Source organism: Hoplias malabaricus, chromosome 4, assembly GCF_029633855.1.
Source record: "Hoplias malabaricus isolate fHopMal1 chromosome 4, fHopMal1.hap1, whole genome shotgun sequence".
In the NCBI taxonomy this organism is placed as follows: Eukaryota; Metazoa; Chordata; class Actinopteri; order Characiformes; family Erythrinidae; genus Hoplias; species Hoplias malabaricus.
In genome coordinates this window covers 10059630-10081049 of record NC_089803.1, presented here as the reverse complement: position 1 = coordinate 10081049, position 21420 = coordinate 10059630, and the positions used below count along the sequence as shown (strand labels likewise).

Sequence of the window (21420 nt, the reverse complement as noted above, 5' to 3'; positions counted from 1 at the left end):
TTGAGTGAAAGGGATAAAACGATGACATTGTCTTTGACAGGGGCTCCAGACGGTCCAAGTCCACCCCCTGTGTGCAGTAGAGACAGATCTAATATGACTTCAACAGTCCATGGCACAATATCACTGCTCCATTAGGATCCAGTCAGAGGCGGGTTATTACAGTTCGTCACTCAGATATAAAGGAAGTGTAACTGATACTAATAGAGGAGATGTGTGATTAATTTATTTGTTTCATTATAACGAGTGTCTGGTCATGGCCCATATTTTCCATGGCCCCAACAAGAAAAGTGTGGACATCTGTGTTACACTCTTTATCTTTCCATCACTTCAATTTGTACATTGACTGACCCTCTGCTCACCTGGAGAAACAGAGGAGCAGAAAGACCTCTAAACTTTTATCAGTGACCACTCTCCCTCCGCATGTTTACTAAGGGTCAGAGAGAGAGAGAGAGAGAGAGAGAGAGAGAGAGAGAGAGAGAGAGAGAGAGAGAGAGAGAGAGAGAGAGAGAGAGAGAACTCTTTACACTGACATTCCTGGGGTGGGTCTGAGGAAGGGTAGGGGGCAGTTATTCATCCATCCCTGAATAATTAGAGGAAGCCCAGTGAGGGTGTGTTCATTTCCTGCATAGAGCTATAAAACCAATGAAGCAGATAAATGTAATGCTCCACTCTACTTAAAGGACTATATGAAAGATGAGTGCCACATTTATTTAAAAGATAAAGGTAGACTTTTGTTTCTCAAGATGCTGCTATCCTTCTCGACACAGAGCTTTTCCACTGACAAGCCACAACATTAACACCACCTCCTTGAGTGGATGATGGCGGCTATAACGATTTAGAGGTGTTTCTGCTCCTCTGTTTTCATCTCCCTGTTTCTCCAGGTGAGTCTCCCCCCCCCCTCTCTCTCTCTTCCCAGGGTCATGCTGTTGCTCACTAGCTCCAGTACACAGTTAGCATGTGTCAGGCTAAGCACACACTTCTCATCGTTTGGTCGCGTTACCGCGGTACTTGCTGCTGAGGGTCTTTTGAGGACGTTTTACCGGAAAAACGGGTGTCACTGTCTCCGCCGATTCACCACGTTGCTAGCCGTTAGCGGCAGCTTTGATTTGGAACAGTGCATATAAAGCGGTTCGTTGGTGAGTACGATTGGTTGGACGGTAGACATTAGGAGCTACCGCCACCGATTTTAACGAATTTGATCAACTACATAGAATGGAAATTAACAGATAATGTTGTATTTGGGTGTATGTTGACGTGCCTGAGAACGGGTGGGTTGGCAAGCTGCATCAAGGTATGAATTCCATTCTTTTAGTTGGACATCTGGTGTATGTTTAGTTATAGTTTTATGGTTAAAATGTTTCTTTTATTAGGTGCTTTGGGGTGTTGCCATTGGAGGTGGCCCAGGTGGTGTGGAGCAGAGCATCTCCTAGTCCCCTGTTTTACCTTTGGGGATACGTTGAGGGGTTGAACCATTTTTATATTGTTTTTACCCTGTTTCTTTTATTTTGATTATTCGTGTTTTTTCTTGTTCTTTTTTTCTTTGTATTTTGAATGGTTATTATTTTGGCTTGTGTTTGGGCTACGGTCTGGGGGTATTACGGTCCTCTCAGTCGTATGATCTGCTGGTTATACATTAATTGTGTATTTTACCTGTTCTTGCAGAGCAACCTGGTGCATGAGTGTCCTTTTGGGTTGACTGGTTATCCTCTTGGGAGATTTCTTTCTTCTTCTTGGGCACTTGATCTGCTGTGTGTGGAGGAACTACCCTATGAGGTTTCTTTTTTGGTAACCTCTGTGTGTGGGTTGTATAGCCTCTAGTATTGGAACTCCAATCATCTTGTTGGGTTTATTTGTAGGTGTGAATGGGTAAAACCCCACTTTTTTTAAAGTCATCAATAAAGCTGTGTTATTTTAATGTTTATATGGCAACTGATATTAAGTAAAAGACTTTGTATGCTGAACTCCATTTCGTGTCTCTGCCCCTTTTCTGAACGTACCTGTGTGCTTTTTGAGAAGTACTTAGGGTTATTTCCTAGGGTGAAACTCCCTAGGTGGCTGAGTCGAGCTCAAACTTATCTAAACACTAACCAAGGTCACAAAAGCAGTGATTATCTTTGATGGATTTAAACTTTACTGCTTTTGACCAAATCACCACCAGCTTTAATCACAGTGAAATCTTCCTCTGTGCGCTGTACAGTGACAGTAAAAGTGTTTTAGTTTTATTACATTATTGCTGTAAAAAGGTGATGGAGTGTAGGTGATGAGTCTGGGGTGTAATGTTTATGACATGTCTGGGTCTCAGTGGGTAACTGGAGGACCCTGGGGATATTTACACAGCAGTTAGTAAAATACCAAGAACCTGAGAATACCTTCAACACTCCTGTCAAATGTACATACGTGTATATACACACACAGCCATAACACTAAGACCACCTCCTTGTTTATACACTCTGCTCATTTTATCAGCCCCACTGACCACACAGCAGAACTTTGTAGTTCTGCAATTACAGACTGTAGTGCATTTGTTGCTCTGCATACTTTGTTAGCCCCATTTGACCCTGTTCTGCAATTGTCAGAACCCCCACTGCAGGATGGATATGTTTGTTGACTACAGTCAGTAATTGTGGAGCTGAGAGAATGCACAGTAAATGTAGAAACAAGGAGGTGGATTTAATATTATGGCTACATACAATAGACATACCTTCAGATATTCAGTCTCCCAGAAAAACATTGGTCAATGCAATGGGACTCTGGAGCAGCACATGAGTCTGCTGTCAACATGCTAAATATAAAACACTGGCTAGATAGATATAAATCTTCTCGACCCCGCAGACAAAGGAAGCAAAAACGAGGCTGCAGGGCTGGCCCCGCTAGCGCGGCTAAAGAAGCAGCCTTTTAAAACGCCAATTCCCAGCATTTTCCTCTCCAATGCCAAAGAATTGATTGTAGACTTCAGAAGGAAGAAGTCCAACCTGCAATCAATCTGCATCGATGGACAGGATGTGGAGAGGGTGTCCAGCTTCAAGTTCTTGATGGTGTATATGGACACAGATCTCCAATGGGGTTCTAACACTTCAGCGGTGGTGAAGAAGGCTCAGCAACATCTTTATTTCCTGAGGATTCTTAAGAGGCTGAATCTGGATAAGAAATTGCTAACTGTCTTCTACCGCTGCTCTGTGGAGAGCATTCTGACATACTGCATCTCTGCATGGTTCTCCAGCTGTACCACAGCACATAAAAAGACCTTACAGAGGGTCATCAACACGACACAGAAAATCATTGGACACTCTCTCCCCTCCCTGGAGGACCTCTACAGCACTTGTTGCCTCAGGGCTTACACTATTATCAAGGACTGTACACACCCAGGACACCAGATGTTTGAACTGCTGCCCTCAGGCAGTTTTTTACAACAGGTCCATATCTTTGCTAAGCAAATACCAAATGGTTCATTTATAAACAGATCTGGTTTTGTATAAACGGGTTTAGTGCAATAACTGATGCTGCTAAAAGTTACATTGTGCAATAAGCGATGCTGCAGTTGTGGATTGTGTACATGGGATAACTTATACTTAACTATTTATGTTATGCTCTTAAATCTGTTTACTGCTTCCTTAAATAATGTTCTTTTAATTCTTTATTGTTTTAACTAATTTATTCTATTAATTGAACCAAGGGGGGGCTGTAACCCAGTTTCGTTGTATAAGGAAAATGTACAATGACAAAGGTTTCATCATCATCATCATCATCTTTGGGCTGTGGAACAGAGTTCCCCGATCCAGAACAGATAAACCAACCTTAATAAACATTACTTACACATATGTAGGCCTTATTTTTTTGTTAGCCTTATTGTAATTTGTCAAGTGTATAATATTTGTAATTGTAACAACACTTAACTTATAAATCTCTAAGGGTCTTAAGTAAGCTTTACTTTATCATATTTAACCAATAACATACTACACAATCATCACTGAAGATTTTAAAACACTGCTCCTTAAAGAGACAGTACATGGTCAAACATGCCGCCTGCCTCACCATCTTCTTTTGAAAGCTTCACAATAGTAATCGTGTAACCAATCCTGAATGTATTATTGACATTTTGCTTACCACCTTGTTGTAATGGTAGGTAGCCACCATTGGATATGCTCCAATTTAGCATTTAAAATTACAAAGCAATTAAAATCTAAACTAAAATGAAAATGGAATAAGTTTATCTTGTTGATTTGTGTCATAGTTCAGTGGAATAAATTGGGACATTTAAATTAAAATACAATACATTATCTCTTATTCTCTTCCCTGATATCAAGGAGATGGCGGACAACTGTTGTCCCACTGAGGACAAAGTTGGAGGTCCACTAGTGTTTTACACAGCGTTTTCTAGGTGGCCTGCTGGTGATTAAACAGACTTTTAGAAAAATTAACACATTTTAGCACTTTTCCATTCACAGTCCAATTTACATTTTTTCCTTCATTAGGTTCTTTTTGTTATTCTTTATAAATAAAATTAGTAAATAATTTAAATCCAGCACAGTGCCAGCATTTTTATCATTTAATCATTTTATATCAGTCTTATACTCATTATTATATCTCTCATAGGTGTTGGTAATATTTGTATTAGTGTGTTTTCCAGAATAAAAGTCTCTGTGAATGTAAAATCTGTGTGAGGAGATTATAAATGAGTTATATCCTGTACAGGACAGTAATCTGAGTGGTCCGATGGTGGACCAGCAGTGGTCTACAGTCAGTGGTGTGCCAGCCTTTTTATGCCAGTTTACCAATATATGCTCACTGTCTGGGTGGTAGTTAGCCACCAAATATTTGTGCCCAGTGTGTAGATTTTGATGGGATTGGCCTGTGTGTTGTGGTTACCTGTGTTTGCTTTCACTCCATTCAGTCTACATTCACATTCATTTAAGGATTTATTAGTATAATTTTTTTTAATGTTTAGTAAACATTGTTTTCTTCAGCACTGCAACCCTGAAATGGACAAGCAGAATAGATGATGAATGAATAAATAAATGTTTACTTCAGGGTGTATTGACCCGTTCTTGCCCAGTAGAGGGCAGTCTTCTCAATGTAGGTTGTGGTCTATTTCTGAATATTGTTATTTGTATTCCTTTTTTATTAAATACAGAATGCGTGTTGCTCTTGTGTGTAAATGTATATCTAACAATAATACTGATGTTTTTATAGGACAGCTGTTTTTATCTGGTCCACTTTATAAATGAGTAGATCTCAGATCATTTGATGTGGTTGCTTTAGAGAAATTCATCCACAAGATTGTGTAAACACTACTGTTTGACAGTGAAAATGAGCTGCTTTGCATATATTTCAATTATTTGAATCTCAGTTATGGGCAAACTAGTGCTGCAGGGAGATGTATACTTTTGTGTGTGTGTGTGTGTGTGTAATTGTATATATTACATATTGTGTTGATAAGTGCTGAAACGTTCTGCATCAATAAAGTCTTATCTTATAATATTCTTGTGTATTTTCCCCTCACTGTTATAATTCAGAAGGTATTTTTACCACTCTCTTAAACTACAGCCTGTTTGGCGGCAGAGACACTGAGCGCATGACTCTGAACTGAAGCACCAACCTTTATCTGTGCGATCTGCCTAGCAACACGTGAGAGAAGAATAATCACGATTTTTTATTGGTTACATTAAGCTTCTGAAAGCGTTTGTGCTGCCAGTGTATCTGCGTGGCCCTGCCCTTCCCACATCCAATTCTCTACAAACATCCAGACTAAAACCAGGGTGTCTGTAGATGTAAACAAATTATCGATTTAAGAGTTTTTACAATCTTTTTACTAAATAAACTCTTTCTGAGTAAACACACTGATGACATTTAGGACTGAACTGTAAGGTAAAATGAGAGGTGGCTAATTTATGTACACTGAATATGCTGAATGTGAACAGGAAACGTAAATGTATACGTGTCCTATATTAATTATTATTTTATTCTCAGTTCAAGCACCCCTAAAAATAAGAGTAATAGGTTGAGGACCTATTTCGTGTGGTTTTTTAACATAAGTTTTAGTCTCTGAGAAGCTGAAAACTAGTTAAAACCACAACAGGACGTGCTTAACATACTTTATCTGCAAAACACAGCCGTCTTCCAAAGGTATGATTCACTTTTTCTGTCCTATCCTAAAAGAAGCTGCTGATATCCTCTCTCTCTCTCACACACACACACACACTGAGGAAAATAATATACTCGCTCTTCAGACGGTACAGTCACGTTCGCTTTCCATTATATCTTAAATAATGCGGCAGGTCCATGTCATCTATACCAGTGGTTCCCAAAGTGGGGGCGCCCTATAGCGCGGAGCTATTGCGGCGGGGAGGAAGGCAAATAAGCTATTCCAGAAGCTTCCAGGGTGAATGTGTGTGTGTGGTGGGGGGTGGCATGGCACTGTAACATGATTACAGTAAATAAATCTTATCTTATGCCCCTGTGTATTTTGCGATTACTGTTGTTCAGGCTGTAATTCAGAAGGTATTTCCACCACTCTGTTAAACTGCAGCCTGTTGTTTGGGGGCAGACACTGAGCATTTGACTCTGAACTAAAGTACCAACCTTAGACACTGCTGTCTGCCTATCAACAGGTGAGAGAAGAATAATCACGATTTTCTATTGGTTACATTAAGCTTCTGAAAGCGTTTGTGTTCCCTGTGTTTGTGCGTGTCCCTGCCCTTCCCACATCCAATTCTCTACAAACATCCAGACTAAAACCAGGGTGTCTGTAGATGTAAACAAGTTATCAATTTAAGCGTTTTTACCAGCTTTTTACTAAATAAACTCTTTCTGAGTAAACACATAGATGACATTTAGGACTAAACCGAGAGGTGGCTAATTTCTGAATATGCTGAATGTGAACAGAAAATGCTAATGTATACTCCGTGTCCTATATTAATTATTACTTTATTCTCAGCCCAAGCACCCCTACAAATAAGAGTAATGAGTTGGGGACCTATTTTCCTGGAGGTTTGTCTCTGAAAAGCAGAAAAAAAAATTCAGAACATAGAAAGGACAAGTTTCACATATTTTATCTGCAAAAACAGTTTCCTATTGACACTTCCCACCCTTAAGTTACTGCTGACATCCCACCCTCTTCCTCTCATACACACAAACACACAGTCTCCACAGAACTGAGCAAAATAAAATACTCCTCAGACCACACAGTCACGTTAGCTTTACATTCTATCTTATACACTGGCAGGTCAATGTCATCCGCTACTCCACCATTTACGATGGAATGGCACTGTAACTGGAATTTAAGACAATCTAAAATGTGAGACTACATCTGACAAAATGTGTTTTGTTGCTCTTTACATTTAGCAACAAGGCCTTCAAACAATATACGTGTCATTTACTTTAACGATTCTCTGTGGCTATGTATGTACTGGTTCTTCCAATATCAAAAGATAATTCTTGCTGTTGTAATAAAGTGCCCGTAAATTCCAGATATGGACATCCCCTGGGGTAAAAACATTTGTAATGCAAGCACAGCTGTGGAGAAAGTGTTTGTTATTTCCCCAAGCCACCCTCCAGTATTGGAAGATTAAAAGGCATTCCCATATTGCATGTAACATTGCTCAGTATCTCTTAGCTCCTTTTCCTCTAGCTTCTTTTCAGTTTTACAGCTGCATAATAAAATCAGTGCATTATTTCATAATTTGTAAATTTGCCCAGTGCATCTCTAAGAGACCATCCCACATTGGACACTCATTTTATCCATTTAGCCTCCACAATATCCAAATACAAATGTTTTTTTTTTCCCAAAAAGTTCTTAATGATCACTTTTACCATTCATGTAGCCTTAATTCTGAAGAACATTGAAGCCGAATGTTTGGATCCAGGTAAATGAAAATAACATTTTTGTTTTGTTCTAAATAGATAAAAATACATGTTAATACTGAGAAATAAACATTGTTTATGCACTTTGGCCCAGACCTACTTTTAATGTAGTAATGGATTATTAATTTTTCATTTCTTCATTTGTGATACCACCTCGATTGGCTTTAAAGGTGCAGTATGCTCTTGCTCTGTAAGTGTTGTAGGAAAAAACAGACACTCATGAGATTGTTATAAATGTCCCAATTTCAATAAAATCAACTAGATACAAAAATGAAAAGGTTTTCAAAAAGTGTTGTCCCTTCCAAATGAATGTTAATTCTGTTCTTAAGTCTTGACACACACTTAAAGACACGCTTAAAAGCCATGGACCAGTAAAAAGTAAATATTCCATTTACACAAATCAAATATCTTTTCCCCCAGCTTCACGTGTCCAGCAGCATGAGGACAGGCAAGTGCTGGAATGGATTGCATCACATTTTTAAAGGAACAGCAACCAGATCATAGGCTTTAGTCATTTACAAAATGAGCACACCCCAGTCTTTTTGAACATTTTGTAAACATTTGGACATATGAGCTTCTTTTGAACAGTTCTGAGAGATGGAGCTTATAAAACTAAAGAAATTACTTATAAACAGAAGTTCTAATATGTTATGAACAAAAATGTACATTTCATGTGAGGACAAAGTTAGAACATCCCCACATTTATTACTATTTAAAATTTCTGCACCACATCAGCTGCAAATGATTAGACCATCCTTAAAGAGGACAATGTAGGAGTATCTTATTTCAACCTCAGACAGTAGTTTGATTTGCTTTTGGTTGTTTAAAGTGAGAGGTATTGTGATAAAGCTCACCCCTTAACCATCGCAAAGTGTAATGGTGGGCGGTGTTCTCTATGGGTAGAGTCGGGCGAGAGGCCTGAGATGATGTGGGGTCGACTTGAAATAACACGGAGGGGTTCGATTTTTGGTTCCCTTCCACCTTTATTTACACACCAGACTTTACACCACTATTTAAAATATATACATGCATGCTCCATGAGAACAAAAAATTAACAAAACAAAACTCTATTAGCAGAGACAAAACAAGATATAATGACGACAAAGTCAAATGAGTCTTATTATATACACTTAAAGTTATGTTCTCTCGCTACAGTCTAGCAGAGTGTTCTCCATCTTTTGCCCTTGTAAAGGTATCACCATGCTGAGATCTAAAGGGCTCTCTGAGGCCCCCAGAAAGAAGGTTATATATGTATATGAGTCTGGGTATGGATGTAAAAAGATCTCAAAACAATTAGAAATCAGCCATTCCACTGTCCAGGAAATAATTTACCAGTGGAGAACTTTTAAACCAACTTCCAATAAGGCCAGGTCAGGCCATCCTAAGAAATCCAAGAGCAGACCACATGATACATGAAAAAGTCTCCATCAATCCTAAAATGTCATAACGGGACCTACAAGTAGCTCTTTCCACAGTTGATGTCAAGGTACATAGATCTACCATCAGGAAAAGACTGCACAAGTTTGCTTTTCATAGGAGGTGTACAAGGAAGAAACCCATGCTGTCAAAAGAACATCAGGGTAAGACTAATGTTTGCCAGAGAGCACCTCAAAAAAGACCAGGACTTCTGGAACAATGTGCTTTTGACAGATTAATTCAATGCTGAATTATTACTATGTTCATGTGTTTAAATGTCTTCAAAAATATCTTCATGGGGTGTCGTAACTTTTTCATATGAATATGTGTGTGTGTGTTTGTATTAACAAATAAATAAATATAGATAGATAGGGTGGCGCAGAAGGTAGTGTCAGTCACACAGCTCCAGGGACCTGGAGGTTGTGGGTTTGAGTCCCGCTCCGGGTGACTGTCTGTGAGAAGTGTGTTCTCCCCGTATCCACGTGGGTTTCCTCCGGGTGACTTTCTGTGAGGAGTGTGTTCTCCCAGTGTCTGCGTGGGTTTTCTCTGGGTGCTCCGGTTTTCTCCCACAGTCCAAAAGCACCTGTTGGCAGGTGGATTTGCGAATTAAACTTGTCCATAGGTGTGAGGGAGTGTGTGAGTGCAGCGTTCAGGATGTGTTGCTACCTTGCGTCCAGTGTTTCTGGGTAGGTCCTGGTCCAACCCTGTATTGAACCCTGAACTGCATAAGCACTTAAATACGATGAATAAACATTGTATTGAAACAGATTTTCAGTGCGAGTCAAAGTCAGCAGAACGGTTCTGAAGGAACGTGGAGGACTGCTTTCTGATTCGTAATCGTGATCGCACATGGCTGCTTATTTGCATAGAGTTGAGCCGAACTTCATCGCATTGGTCACCTTTGCGTCACTCAAGTGGTCCTGACTCTCACTGACAGTGAATGACTTCTGGTTGCCGTGTTGCATTTGTCACTTTCGATGTGCACACAAGGATTCAAGGAGATTTTGTTGTCATTTGCAACGAAATTGTCATTTGGAACGAAACTGAGAACCCAAGTTCCCAGTTTCCCCCAAACAACACTCAATGTTGAAAAAATGCATTAAGAATAAATAATAAAATATAGAAGAGAAATAAAATATAGAAGCTAAGGAAATACAATAAACTGTCAGGATCGTGGAGGGTGGACTGACGGAGGCAGACACAACAAACTTTATTTACAAAAAGAATAACAAAACAGACACATGGAGCTAACAGAGACTAAACTAGAATACGGGGAGCTACACAGGGCAAACAGGACAGACAGACTAGAGGGAAAGCCAAACTATGGAGCGAAACAACAACAGAGAAAACAAAACGACAACATGAAACGACGGAGACAGACAGACCGGACTGAGCGACATGACAATGGAAGCAAAACAACATGACTTGGGGAAATGAAACGAATGACCGACAAGAGGAAGTGAGACAAGGGGACTTAAATAGCTGACACAGACAAGACACACCTGGAACAGATAACAAGGGGGACAGATCACCAACGAGACTGATGAGGACGAGGGCGGAGACACGAAGAATAACAAACAGAGCCATGTGCTAAGAGAGCACATGGCGGGGAAAACACAGGACCGGACAAGGGCATGACATAAACAAAAACGATAAATAAGATAAAAGCAGCAACAATAATCACGGGTGTAGGTAGGTGTATATTAATATGGGTAGCAGCAACATGCATAAAATGACCAAGCGCAGGTAAAAGGTCAAGTGGGGGTTTTACACGTGATACTCCACAATCTCCTGCCTGAGGGGAGCAGGACAAAAAAGTGTACGTGCTGGGTGAGTGGGGTCCTTCATAATGCAGGTGGTCCTCTTCCTGCATCTGGAGCTGCAGTTGTTTGTGGTGATGGGGAGGCTGATGCACCCGCTGTGCAGCCTTCACCACCTTCTGCAGAGCTTGCCTCTCTGCAGCAGAGCAGTTTCTGTGCCACATGTTAATGCTGGAGCACAGAACACTCTGCACCACACATCTATAAAAGGAAGTGAGGACTGAACTCTCCACAATCCACAATCATCACCTTCGTTTTTGCAGATTGTTCTTTCTGCACGAACCCTCCAGGTGTTCCACCTTCATCCTATAGATGGACTCATCACTGTTTGTGATGCATCCTACCACTGCAGTGTCATCTGCGAACTTTACAATATTGACAACCTGAATGTTTAGATGAGCAGTGTGAACAGGAGGGGGCTCAGCAAACAGTGCTGATAATTATTGTGGAGGAGGAGACATTGTGGATCCTCACAGATTGCGGCCTGTTGGTCAGGAAGTCCAGGACCCAGTTGCAGATGGAGGAGCTCAGTCCAAGTGAAGAGAGTTAATTTGCCAGGGTCTGGGGAATCATGGTGTTGAAGGCAGATTTGAGGTCCACAAACAGCATATGGATGTAGGAATCCTTCCGCTCCAGATGGGTGAGGACAGTAAGGATGACAGAGGAGGTGTTGTGCTCCGCAGATCGGTTCTTCTGGTATGCATACTGATGTGAATCTCTAGTGATGTAGATGGTGGCTTTGATGTGGGTCATGATCCGTCTTTCAAAGCATTTTGTGACTATCGGCATGAGAGCGACTGGCTGGTAATCATTCAGACTCGTCACTGTGGAGCTCTTTGGGATTGGAATGATGGTGGCCGGTCTGGTGGGGACAGCTGCCTGGATGAGGGAGGAGTTAAAAATGTCTGCCAGCACCTTGCAGAGCTGTTCAGCAGAGTCCCTCAGCACCCGCCCGGGGATGTGGGGGTCCTCCTAACTCCTGCTAGGGTCAAGATGACAGGCTTAAGATGGGTGGGTGGGGGGTTGGGGGTGGGGTGTTAGGCTCCTCAAAGCAGGCATAGAACCTGTTGGGAGCCTCGGGCAGAAGGGTACCCAGGGCAGTGTTATAATCTGTGATGCACTTAATGCCCCTCCACATGCTCTTTGGATCCTGGGAGAGGAAAGGTCCCTGGATCTTCGGAGCATATGTGGCTTTGGCCATCTTAACGCCTGCCATCAGCTCTCTTCTAACTCTCCTGAGTTCCTGTGAATTGCCAGACCTGAAAACAGCATCCCTGGCTTTCACCAGAGAATGAACCTCTGCATTCAGTCAAGGTTTCTGGTTTGGGTAACACATCACAGTCCTGGTGGTGGTGACATCCTACACACTTGCTGATATAGCCGAGAACAGCTGATTCAGCACCCCCTCATATACAGCAACCTCCCTGAAGACCTGCCAGTCTGTGCGTTTGTGATGGTTTGTGATTGTGACAGTGATGGTCTTCTGTGTGGGTCTGAAGTGTCTCAGTGGGAGATGATAGACAGGGACCAGCATGATTGAGACATGGGCAGAGAGGCCGAGGTGGGGGGAGGGAATGTGTCTGTATGTGTTTCGTATATTGGTGTAAACATGGTCCAGTGTGTTATTTCCCCCGTGTAGGTATGGCGACATGCTGATAAAAACTCGGCAAAGTGTCAGGTTTACAGATGCTTGTTCTGAAATGAGCTGATGTTGTCGTGCGTTGTTAGCATATAGTGCTATGTAAACAGCAATGAGAAACACCTCTGTGAACTCACGATGTTGGCCAGGAACAGGGATGGAATTGGCAGTTTGATAGCATTAGCCTTTAGTCACTCTAGCACGCTGCCCCGCTTCTGCCCCTGCGCACACTGCTTCCTCTTGCCCTTTGTCCACTGTACTCTACTCCACCACTCCAGTGTCCATAGTAGCTGCAGTCTGCCTAGTGTAGCTCTGAGATTGTGATCCATGGTGGCTGTTTCTGTAGCCAAACCATCCTTAGCCTGAGGGAGCATAAAGTCAGGTTCAGAACTGATGTAAGAAACATTAAAAACTGGCCTCTCCGGGAGAGTGTGAAGCCGCTGCACTTTTGTGTGCCGCCATCTTGTTATATTAACTTGTTATACCATGGTAACTGGGATTTTGAGACAGAAAGAGTATTTTATTTTTGTATTTAGTCAGCAGTTAATTGGAGTGAGCCCACAAAGGGGTCAACATCATTTGCAATGACATTTTCTTTATATACAACAAGCTGTTCAGTGAATGTGACCACAAATTAGAACTATGAGCATTAATAGTATTTAGCGTCCTAAATGACGGGTCTAAATCCCATTAGAAAGTGACATTTACTTCAGCAGTTTCATTTCCCCTACAACCAAAATTGAAATTAATGCTTAATGCTACTCGCAGATAAATTGTGTAAGCTTTTATGTGGTCTTTTATTACATGACATTATATACATTAATAAATGAAGAGTGTATTTTTCGAAAAGACATGTCTGTAAACATCAAATCACTTCAGTCAGATCAGTGAAAATAAGCTGATTGAAATGAAACAATGCATTTCCTTCTTTCATGGCTTGATGTGTGCAGCTTTTGTCCTAGTCTCTCACTATTAGAAGCTCAAGGGAGTGTCTGAAACTTTTGCAACTTAATGCAGCCAAGAACCACCTACAACCACTGGAAAAAATTTAAACGACTGCCATGCATAAGAAAATAGTCAGCTAAGTGTGCTATTTTGGCATGACCTGTAGAAAGGGGCAGATAACCAGCAACTGGCAGAATACCAGATTGACAAAACCGAAAGTCTCAGACTGACCGTCATATTGTGGGCAGAGAACTTTTGGCTGAGACTGCTACAATCCAGCTTCAGGAACACAGCATAGGCAGGGAGCTCTGGAGGGAGAGAGAATCAACTTTAAACACAACAAGACCACTTTACACTCAGGTAAATATATATACAACTTAGTTTTATGTTGCTGTTTATTGTAGTGTACAAAACAGATAGCTTTGAATTTGCCATCTTTTTTCTTTGGAACTTTATGTTCCATTGTAAAAGGTTCATTTACGTTGTTTATCTTTTCAGAACGAGAAGAAAAATGCATTCACAGTGCAGTGAGAAGCATGAAGGAGGGTAAACACTTCAACAAAAACTTATAAGGAACTTAAAAAATAGTATTTGATTTTTAAATTGTAGTCTTCGCTTTGCTTTTTTACCCTTTCATTCTTTTCATTTTTCCTTTTCTAATCTATTTCTGATCTGGCTGACTTCTCAGACTTTCCTTTTTTTTTCTTCTGCGTATAGGTATGTTCAAGCTACTAACCCTCATCTGAAGTCCATGAAAGAAGACTTTCTTTATCATTTCAATCTGGGAACAGCCACTCATGATCTGCCAGCTATGTTTGGGGATGTCAAAGTAAGATTTACAGTATATACTTTATTCTCAATTTATGTGTGGACAGTTTGAGTGATGTGTCCTAGCTTTTCTCAGCTTAGCAGCTTCATGTGATTTGGGGAAATGACCGGGCAGAAATACTAAATATGATAATTTATCTCCAATATAGCTTTGGAAAGTCATTTATTTTAGATACACAGATAATTTAAGCTATGAACTGCTTAGAATGGACTTTGAGCATCTTTGCCCTGCAGCCACAATTTTCAGAAGTGTTGCAAGGCACTGGCACAGTTTTCAAAAGTGTTGCAATGCACTGTCACTGTTTTCAAAAGTGTTGCAATGCACTTGTCATTGGTCCCTTAATCATAAACTGTGTGTATTCCTAAATTGTGTTTCAGTTTGTGTGTGTTGGGGGAAGTCCAGCGAGGATGGAAGAGTTTATTAAGTACATTGCTGGAGAGCTGGGCTTAGCCAGTCCTGACGGAGAATACCCGAACCTCTGTGAGGGAACTGATCGATACGCCATGTACAAAATAGGACCAGTGCTGTCTGTCAGTGTAAGTCCATAACATCAATATTAAACCAGTGAAACAAACGAGGACAGGCAATATGATGATGGATTTTAAACAATATGAAGTTCTCGATATAATTCACCCACTGCCAGATGTCCTGGCATTTAGTGATTTTTTCTTAGGTCTAGTGCAGGCAAGACTATAAAATACAAACAAAAATGTTTTTGAACCCATTTTGGTCCATTTATAGTTTTAACAAATAAAAATAAAAATTTTAACAAATGACACCTGAAAAACCACAGGGGATAAAATGGTGGGCTTTGACAGTGACAAGATTTGCATATGAAGAAAAATTGCTTCTGCAATAAAGTGGTGCAGCAGGTAGTCACACAGCTCCAGGGACCTGGAGGTTATGGGTTCAAGTCCGCTCCGGGTGACTGTCTGTGAGGAGTTTGATGTGTTCTCCCCGTGTCCGCGGGGGCTCTGATTTCCTCCCGATGCTCATGCAAAAACACACGCTAGTAGGTGGATTGGTGACTTAAGTGTCCATAGGTGTGAGTGTGTGTCACCCTGTGTGGGACTGGCACCCCCTCCAGGGTGTGATTCCTCCTTAGGCCCAATGATTCCGGGTAGCCTCCGGACCCACAGCGACCCTGAACTGGATAAGCGCTTAAAAACAATGAATGAATGACTATATATCAGTATACAGTGCATTTTAGTAGCTCCTTAATAACAATGTTTAATTCCTTATAATGACCTATTTAATAACCACCAGATGTGGTGTTTCCAATGCCTCTGTGTGTGTGTGTGTGTGTGTGTGTGTTTTAGCATGGTATTGGTGTACCCTCTACATCTGTAATGATGCACGAACTTATCAAACTGCTGCACCACGCTCACTGCTCCGACGTCATTGTGGTGCGCCTCGGGACTTCTGGGGGAATAGGTATGTCTCTTATTGCTTTTAAACCTTATTTATGCAACTTCTAAAACTTTTAAAATATATGTTTTGCACATAGTTCCTTCATGAGCCGTGCAAGCAAACTTCTTCTGAAAACCTCTTACAGTTTCAGAAGTATTTTGTTTAAATGGTTTATGAAGGAACTCAGGCATCTACATTACAGTTTAGCTACCTCTGTACAATAGGGCTGTCAAATGATTGAAGTGATTAATTGCAATTGATAACAGCAGTTACAGCCATTAATCATGATAAAATTCCAATTATATTATTCGTTAATATTTGATGCTTAAATTTCCTTTGTCCTAGGTTTGAAGCCAGGAACGGTGGTGGTGACCAAGCAAGCTGTAGATGCTACATTTCGCCCCCAATTTGAGCAATGGATTCTAGGTAAACCTGTGGTGAGGGGCACTGAACTCGATGCAGAGTTAGCAAAGGAGCTGCTCCAGTGTGGAAAGGAACTTGCTGAATTCGAGACCGTCTTTGGGAACACCATGTGCTCGATGGACTTCTATGAGGGTATTATTATTGTTATTATTATTATTACATTCAGGACAAAAACAGGCCACAGAAACCCATAAAACAAGGGTGATAATTGAAATGCTGGAATATAATCATGGAATATATGATTCAGAACAGGTGTGTGTGGAACCCAATGTTTCCAAGTGAGCTCAAGACATACTGTAACCTTGAAAAGGAAGAAGCAGTTAAAGGAAACGAATAAATGAAAATACTATCTGTATTTTTTCATATTATCTGTTGCAGGCCAGGCTCGTTTGGACGGAGCATTCTGTTCCTACACCGAAGAAGATAAACAAAAATATTTGGACAGTGCCTACGCTGCTGGAGTCCGTAACTTCGAGATGGAGTCTACTCTTATTGCCGCGATGTGTAAACTCAGTAATATACGAGGTAGATTCTCATTTCCTAATTTAAAGTACTATAATCTTAATGGGGAATTCATGGTTTGGTTGTTATTCGAAGTTATAATATCATTATCTACATGTTAGCTTTAAATTTAAGCTGAATGCTAAGATAATGTCACATTGATAATGTCTAATATCAAGAGCAAAGCCCTCTCAGAATAATACAGCTCTATTCTGTAGCAAAGAGGAACAAACTTACGATTAATACCCTACGCTTCAGAAGAAAAATGTTGGATAAGCTCTTGTCCACAAACATTTGACCATAAAAGCTGACCAAGCTTTTACCACACCATAAAAGCTTACCAAGCTTTTAACACACCAAGTCCTGTGTTTTTCCAGCTGCCGTGTTGTGTGTGACTCTTCTGGACCGTCTGAAAGGAGATCAGGTCACAAGCCCACATGAAGTTCTCAAAAGATTTGAGCAACACCCACAGATTCTGATGGGTCACTACATCAAAAAGAAGCTCAAATCCTACCAGAAAAAGTAAATGTCCACTCTTCATTTCATATTTACACTCTAATCTCTGCAGCTCAAATAATACTACTTACACAAGCACTAAAATGTAGTTTGTTTATTGTTTCTTGCACTACTTCTTTGTATTACAGTTTTACAATCATTTATACGCTGCCAAATTTGTATTATTATTATTTTCATTTAAGGAATGTGGCATGCAGTTCTCACAGCTTTATATATACATTTCAAGTTAACCTGGTCTTATAATGATTCTAATTTTTGCTGCTTAAGTATTACTGCTTACACAAGCATTTCAATGTAGTTTATTGATTCTTTATACATTTCTAAATATGTATTATTATTTCTACTTTTAAATGTTATTTTTTCTTTGTATTATTTTTGTGTCAAAGGCAATTGAGCTTAGTTACATAGAGTTGACTCCTAATTGACTTACAGATTTGACATAATTATCTTGTGGCCGACTTGCACTTTATAGAAACCCTAATGTATTTTGGTTAGGATACTTCTTCCAGATTATTCTTGTTTCTTTAAAACAAGTTGCACAGACCTAACCCAAAGGCATAGAGGCTTGATCAGTATTCAGATTTATACAAAATCTTGAGTTATAATTTTGTTTTTAAGTTGACTTGTCAAAGTCAAATTACTATTCTTTGAAATTTTATTATTGTCTTTTCTTCTTCTAGTATGTAAAATGATACTCCAGGTACAGTTTGAGCTAGTACCACAAAACTTCACAGGATCTTAGATCATTGCTTGTGCTTTTTGGAGCAATCTGACTTACAGATTTCATAATACAATCTTTCAAAAGAGGAATTTTTCCCATAGGAATGCATTGTGCCAAATTTCAAACTGCTCCAACTCTGTCAATTTTCATGCTACAACAACCAGATTTCATATGGTTATACCTAGACCCACTCCGACTCGCCATGTCACATTTTGGATCAATCCAGGTGACAGGTTTTGTACAATTATTGTACGAATCTCCCCATAGAAATGCATTATGGAATGTTCAGATGATGATGTCACAGTGGGTACCTTTCACACTCCAGGGAGAGAATGCACACAGCCATCTTTTAAAGGTGGTCATTTATTAAAGGTACAAGTTTCTTTAAGGTCAGGGTCTAAATTAAATGACTGTAAATGTAATGGTGTAATTTAATTAACGTTATTGTGTTTTGAGGTGAGACTTTAAGATGGAAGTCTAAAAATATATTAGCACTTTAAAAGTTTTAAGGATTATTTGATGTGGTCCTGTATTTAATGTGGAAGTCTAAATAGTAGTTTAAATGTAGATTTTTTTTAAAAAGTGGCATTAAAAATATATTGGCAGTTTTTTTTTTTTACTGTTTTGAGATTTATTTTAAGTGGTCATTTATTTAATATAGAAGTCTAAATAAAATTGTCAGTTTTTAAGTTAGAATTTTTATTAAAGTGGCCGTCCAGATATATTGGTATATCTTTTTCAAGCTTGTCTATTTTAAGGATAGCATTGGATTGATTGTTCTACAAATTAAGCATTAAATAATATTGCAAATATGTTAGTAATATGTATCAAACATAATTAAACTTTTTTTTTATCACTTATTATTTCCTTAACTTTTCAGGCTTCTCACATGTTTTACTTAAACATCTGTATCTCCTGCATATTTTACTCAAATGGGCTCATATTTTGAATTATACTTTAGGAGATGATTTTCAGGTAGCACGTCAATGTTGGCATGAAAATTCAATTAGGGGGCGCTGTAATAGATAGAAATTCGTATCTCAGCATCCCCAAGTCCGAATCAGGCTGAAACCTGATGCTGCTTCTGAGGACAAGGCTACAAATGGAAAATGAAGGGCAGCCAATCAGTATTCAGCAGCTGTTTGACTACCTTAACAATCATCATGAAACTTGAATGGTATGTCTATGGGGACACTTCCTAACTACATTAAAGATTTTGTAACCATAGATACGAGAAGGTGCAGTTTACAGTTTTGAAATGCAAGTATAAAATAGCTCAGCAAAAATGAAGTATACCAACAAGCAATTCTGTTTACAGTGTCTTAAAACTTTGCAATTGCGTGTACTGTCAAAAAAATGCATAGTGTTTTCTCATTGGTCAGAGCTTTGTGAACTTGTCCCTGGATTTTGAACCAGTCGACAAATCACTGGTCTTGATGCAAACTGCAGAGCCTGTAGGTAAATAATTACCACATTATTTGACATTTTTACACGCTCTATCTGCAAGATCAAAGTAGGTGGAGCTTTATATGTACTTTCAGCTGTAACTCAAACAAATTTAGTAGACTTAATTGGGGCCTTGCTGTGAAGATGCATGTCCAAACTACACCTTCAGGGGCGCTACAACTGGACAGTAACTGGTTGCATGAGTTTGTGTTATAGCACTATTTGTATCACTAGACCCCACACTGAACAAGTGTGTGAAGTTTTATTTTATTTGAGGAAAGCATTTCTGAGTTACATATACATTACTGTTAAATACATTTATAACCTGGATGACAAATATTCACCAGTGCATGAAATAATATTTAATGATATAGATCCATCTTGTGGTTGAATAAATAAATAGAAAAGTAATATGTTTGTTCTGATCAGTGGAGGATTTATACAGTTAACAGCAAATGGAAAACAATATCTCTGACTCTGTACATTCATGTTGTCTGCAATAAATTTTACATTTAATAAATGGCTGCTGATTAAAGTGTACTCTTTTATAAATTATATTTTAAGGTAGTTAATAAAATTCTCATGATAAGGTCTAGTTGGGAAATTGTGTTCATAATTTAAAATGTATTTGGGATATATATATATATATATATATATATATAATTAATTTATTATTCCACAAATCTTGTTCATCCATCCATTATCTGTAAGCTCTTATCCAATTCAGGGTCGCGGTGGGTCCAGAGCCTACCTGGAATCATTGGGCGCAAGGCGGGAATACACCCTGGAGGGGGCGCCAGTCCTTCACAGGGCAACACACAGTCACACATTCACTCACACCTACGGACGCCAATCCACCTACCAACGTGTGTTTTTGGACTGTGGGAGGAGACCGGAGCACCTGGAGGAAACCCACGCGGACACGAGGAGAACACACCAACTCCTCACTGACAGTCACCCGGAGCGGGAATCGAATCCACAACCTCCAGGTCCCTGGAGCTGTGTGACTGTGACACTACCTGCTGCACCACCGTGCCGCCCCCCAAATATAGTTCATTCATTCATTCATTCATTCATTCATCCGGTGGGTCCAGAGCCTACCTGGAATCATTGGACGCATGGCGGGAATACACCCTGGAGGGGGCGCCAGTCCTTCACAGGGCAACACAGACACACAGACACATTCACACCTACGGACACTTTTGAGTCACCAATCCACCTACCAACATGTGTTTTTGGACTGTGGGAGGAAACCGGAGCACCCGGAGGAAACCCACGCGGACACGGGGAGAACACACCAACTCCTCACAGACAGACATTAATTGGATGTTAGATTCAAAAGTCATTTAAGCAATACAAACAAAGTTAAGAATAGTTCAAATGAACAGAGCTTGGCTGGGGAACATGAAAAAGGAACATGAAAAACATGAACATCTGTCCTGGTATCTTTCTGAATCCAGAAACTGGATCTGTGTCAGTATTGTTCTGTGTCGGTATTGTTCTGGACACCGGTCCAGATCTGTTTTTACTTATATGGGAATAAATGCTTACACGTCAAAGAAAGTGCTTATATGCCAGAGCAAACAATTACACCCCATTGTAAATGCTTACTCACCTGAGTAAAGGCTTTTTATACACCAAACTAAATGCTTATACTCCACAGTAAACTCTTATACACCAAATGCTTATACTCAGGAGTAAACCTTTATAAAGCAGAGTATACCCTCATGGCTCCTGACTCAAACATGATGGTAACCCGATGATGTTCAGAACGCCCATGTTGTTCACAATTCTTCTGGCTCTGATGGACGCTAGATGGAAGGACATGAGGGTTATGTGAATGTGTTGAATAGGACCTTTGTTACAAGAGGTAACTTTAGTTTTGTTTGGCTCT

At 39.9% G+C, this 21420-nt stretch overlaps 1 protein-coding gene across 2 annotated transcripts; it reads left to right on the top strand.

The window, feature by feature from the left end:
- Positions 1 to 734: 734 nt before the first annotated feature.
- LOC136694063 (uridine phosphorylase 1-like) lies at positions 735 to 19484 on the top strand. Of its 2 annotated transcripts, XM_066667415.1 has the most exons (9): positions 735 to 881; positions 13847 to 14040; positions 14179 to 14226; positions 14398 to 14509; positions 14887 to 15045; positions 15829 to 15943; positions 16265 to 16474; positions 16721 to 16867; positions 17221 to 19484. In XM_066667415.1, the coding sequence occupies exons 3-9, from the start codon at positions 14192 to 14194 to the stop codon at positions 17367 to 17369; spliced, it is 927 nt and encodes a 308-aa protein (XP_066523512.1). In that variant the 5' UTR covers positions 735 to 881; positions 13847 to 14040; positions 14179 to 14191; the 3' UTR covers positions 17370 to 19484. The 2 variants fall into 2 exon arrangements, with proteins under 2 accessions (XP_066523512.1, XP_066523511.1); XM_066667414.1 differs by lacking the exon at positions 735 to 881 and having other exon boundaries at positions 13723 to 14040.
- Positions 19485 to 21420: the final 1936 nt, after the last annotated feature.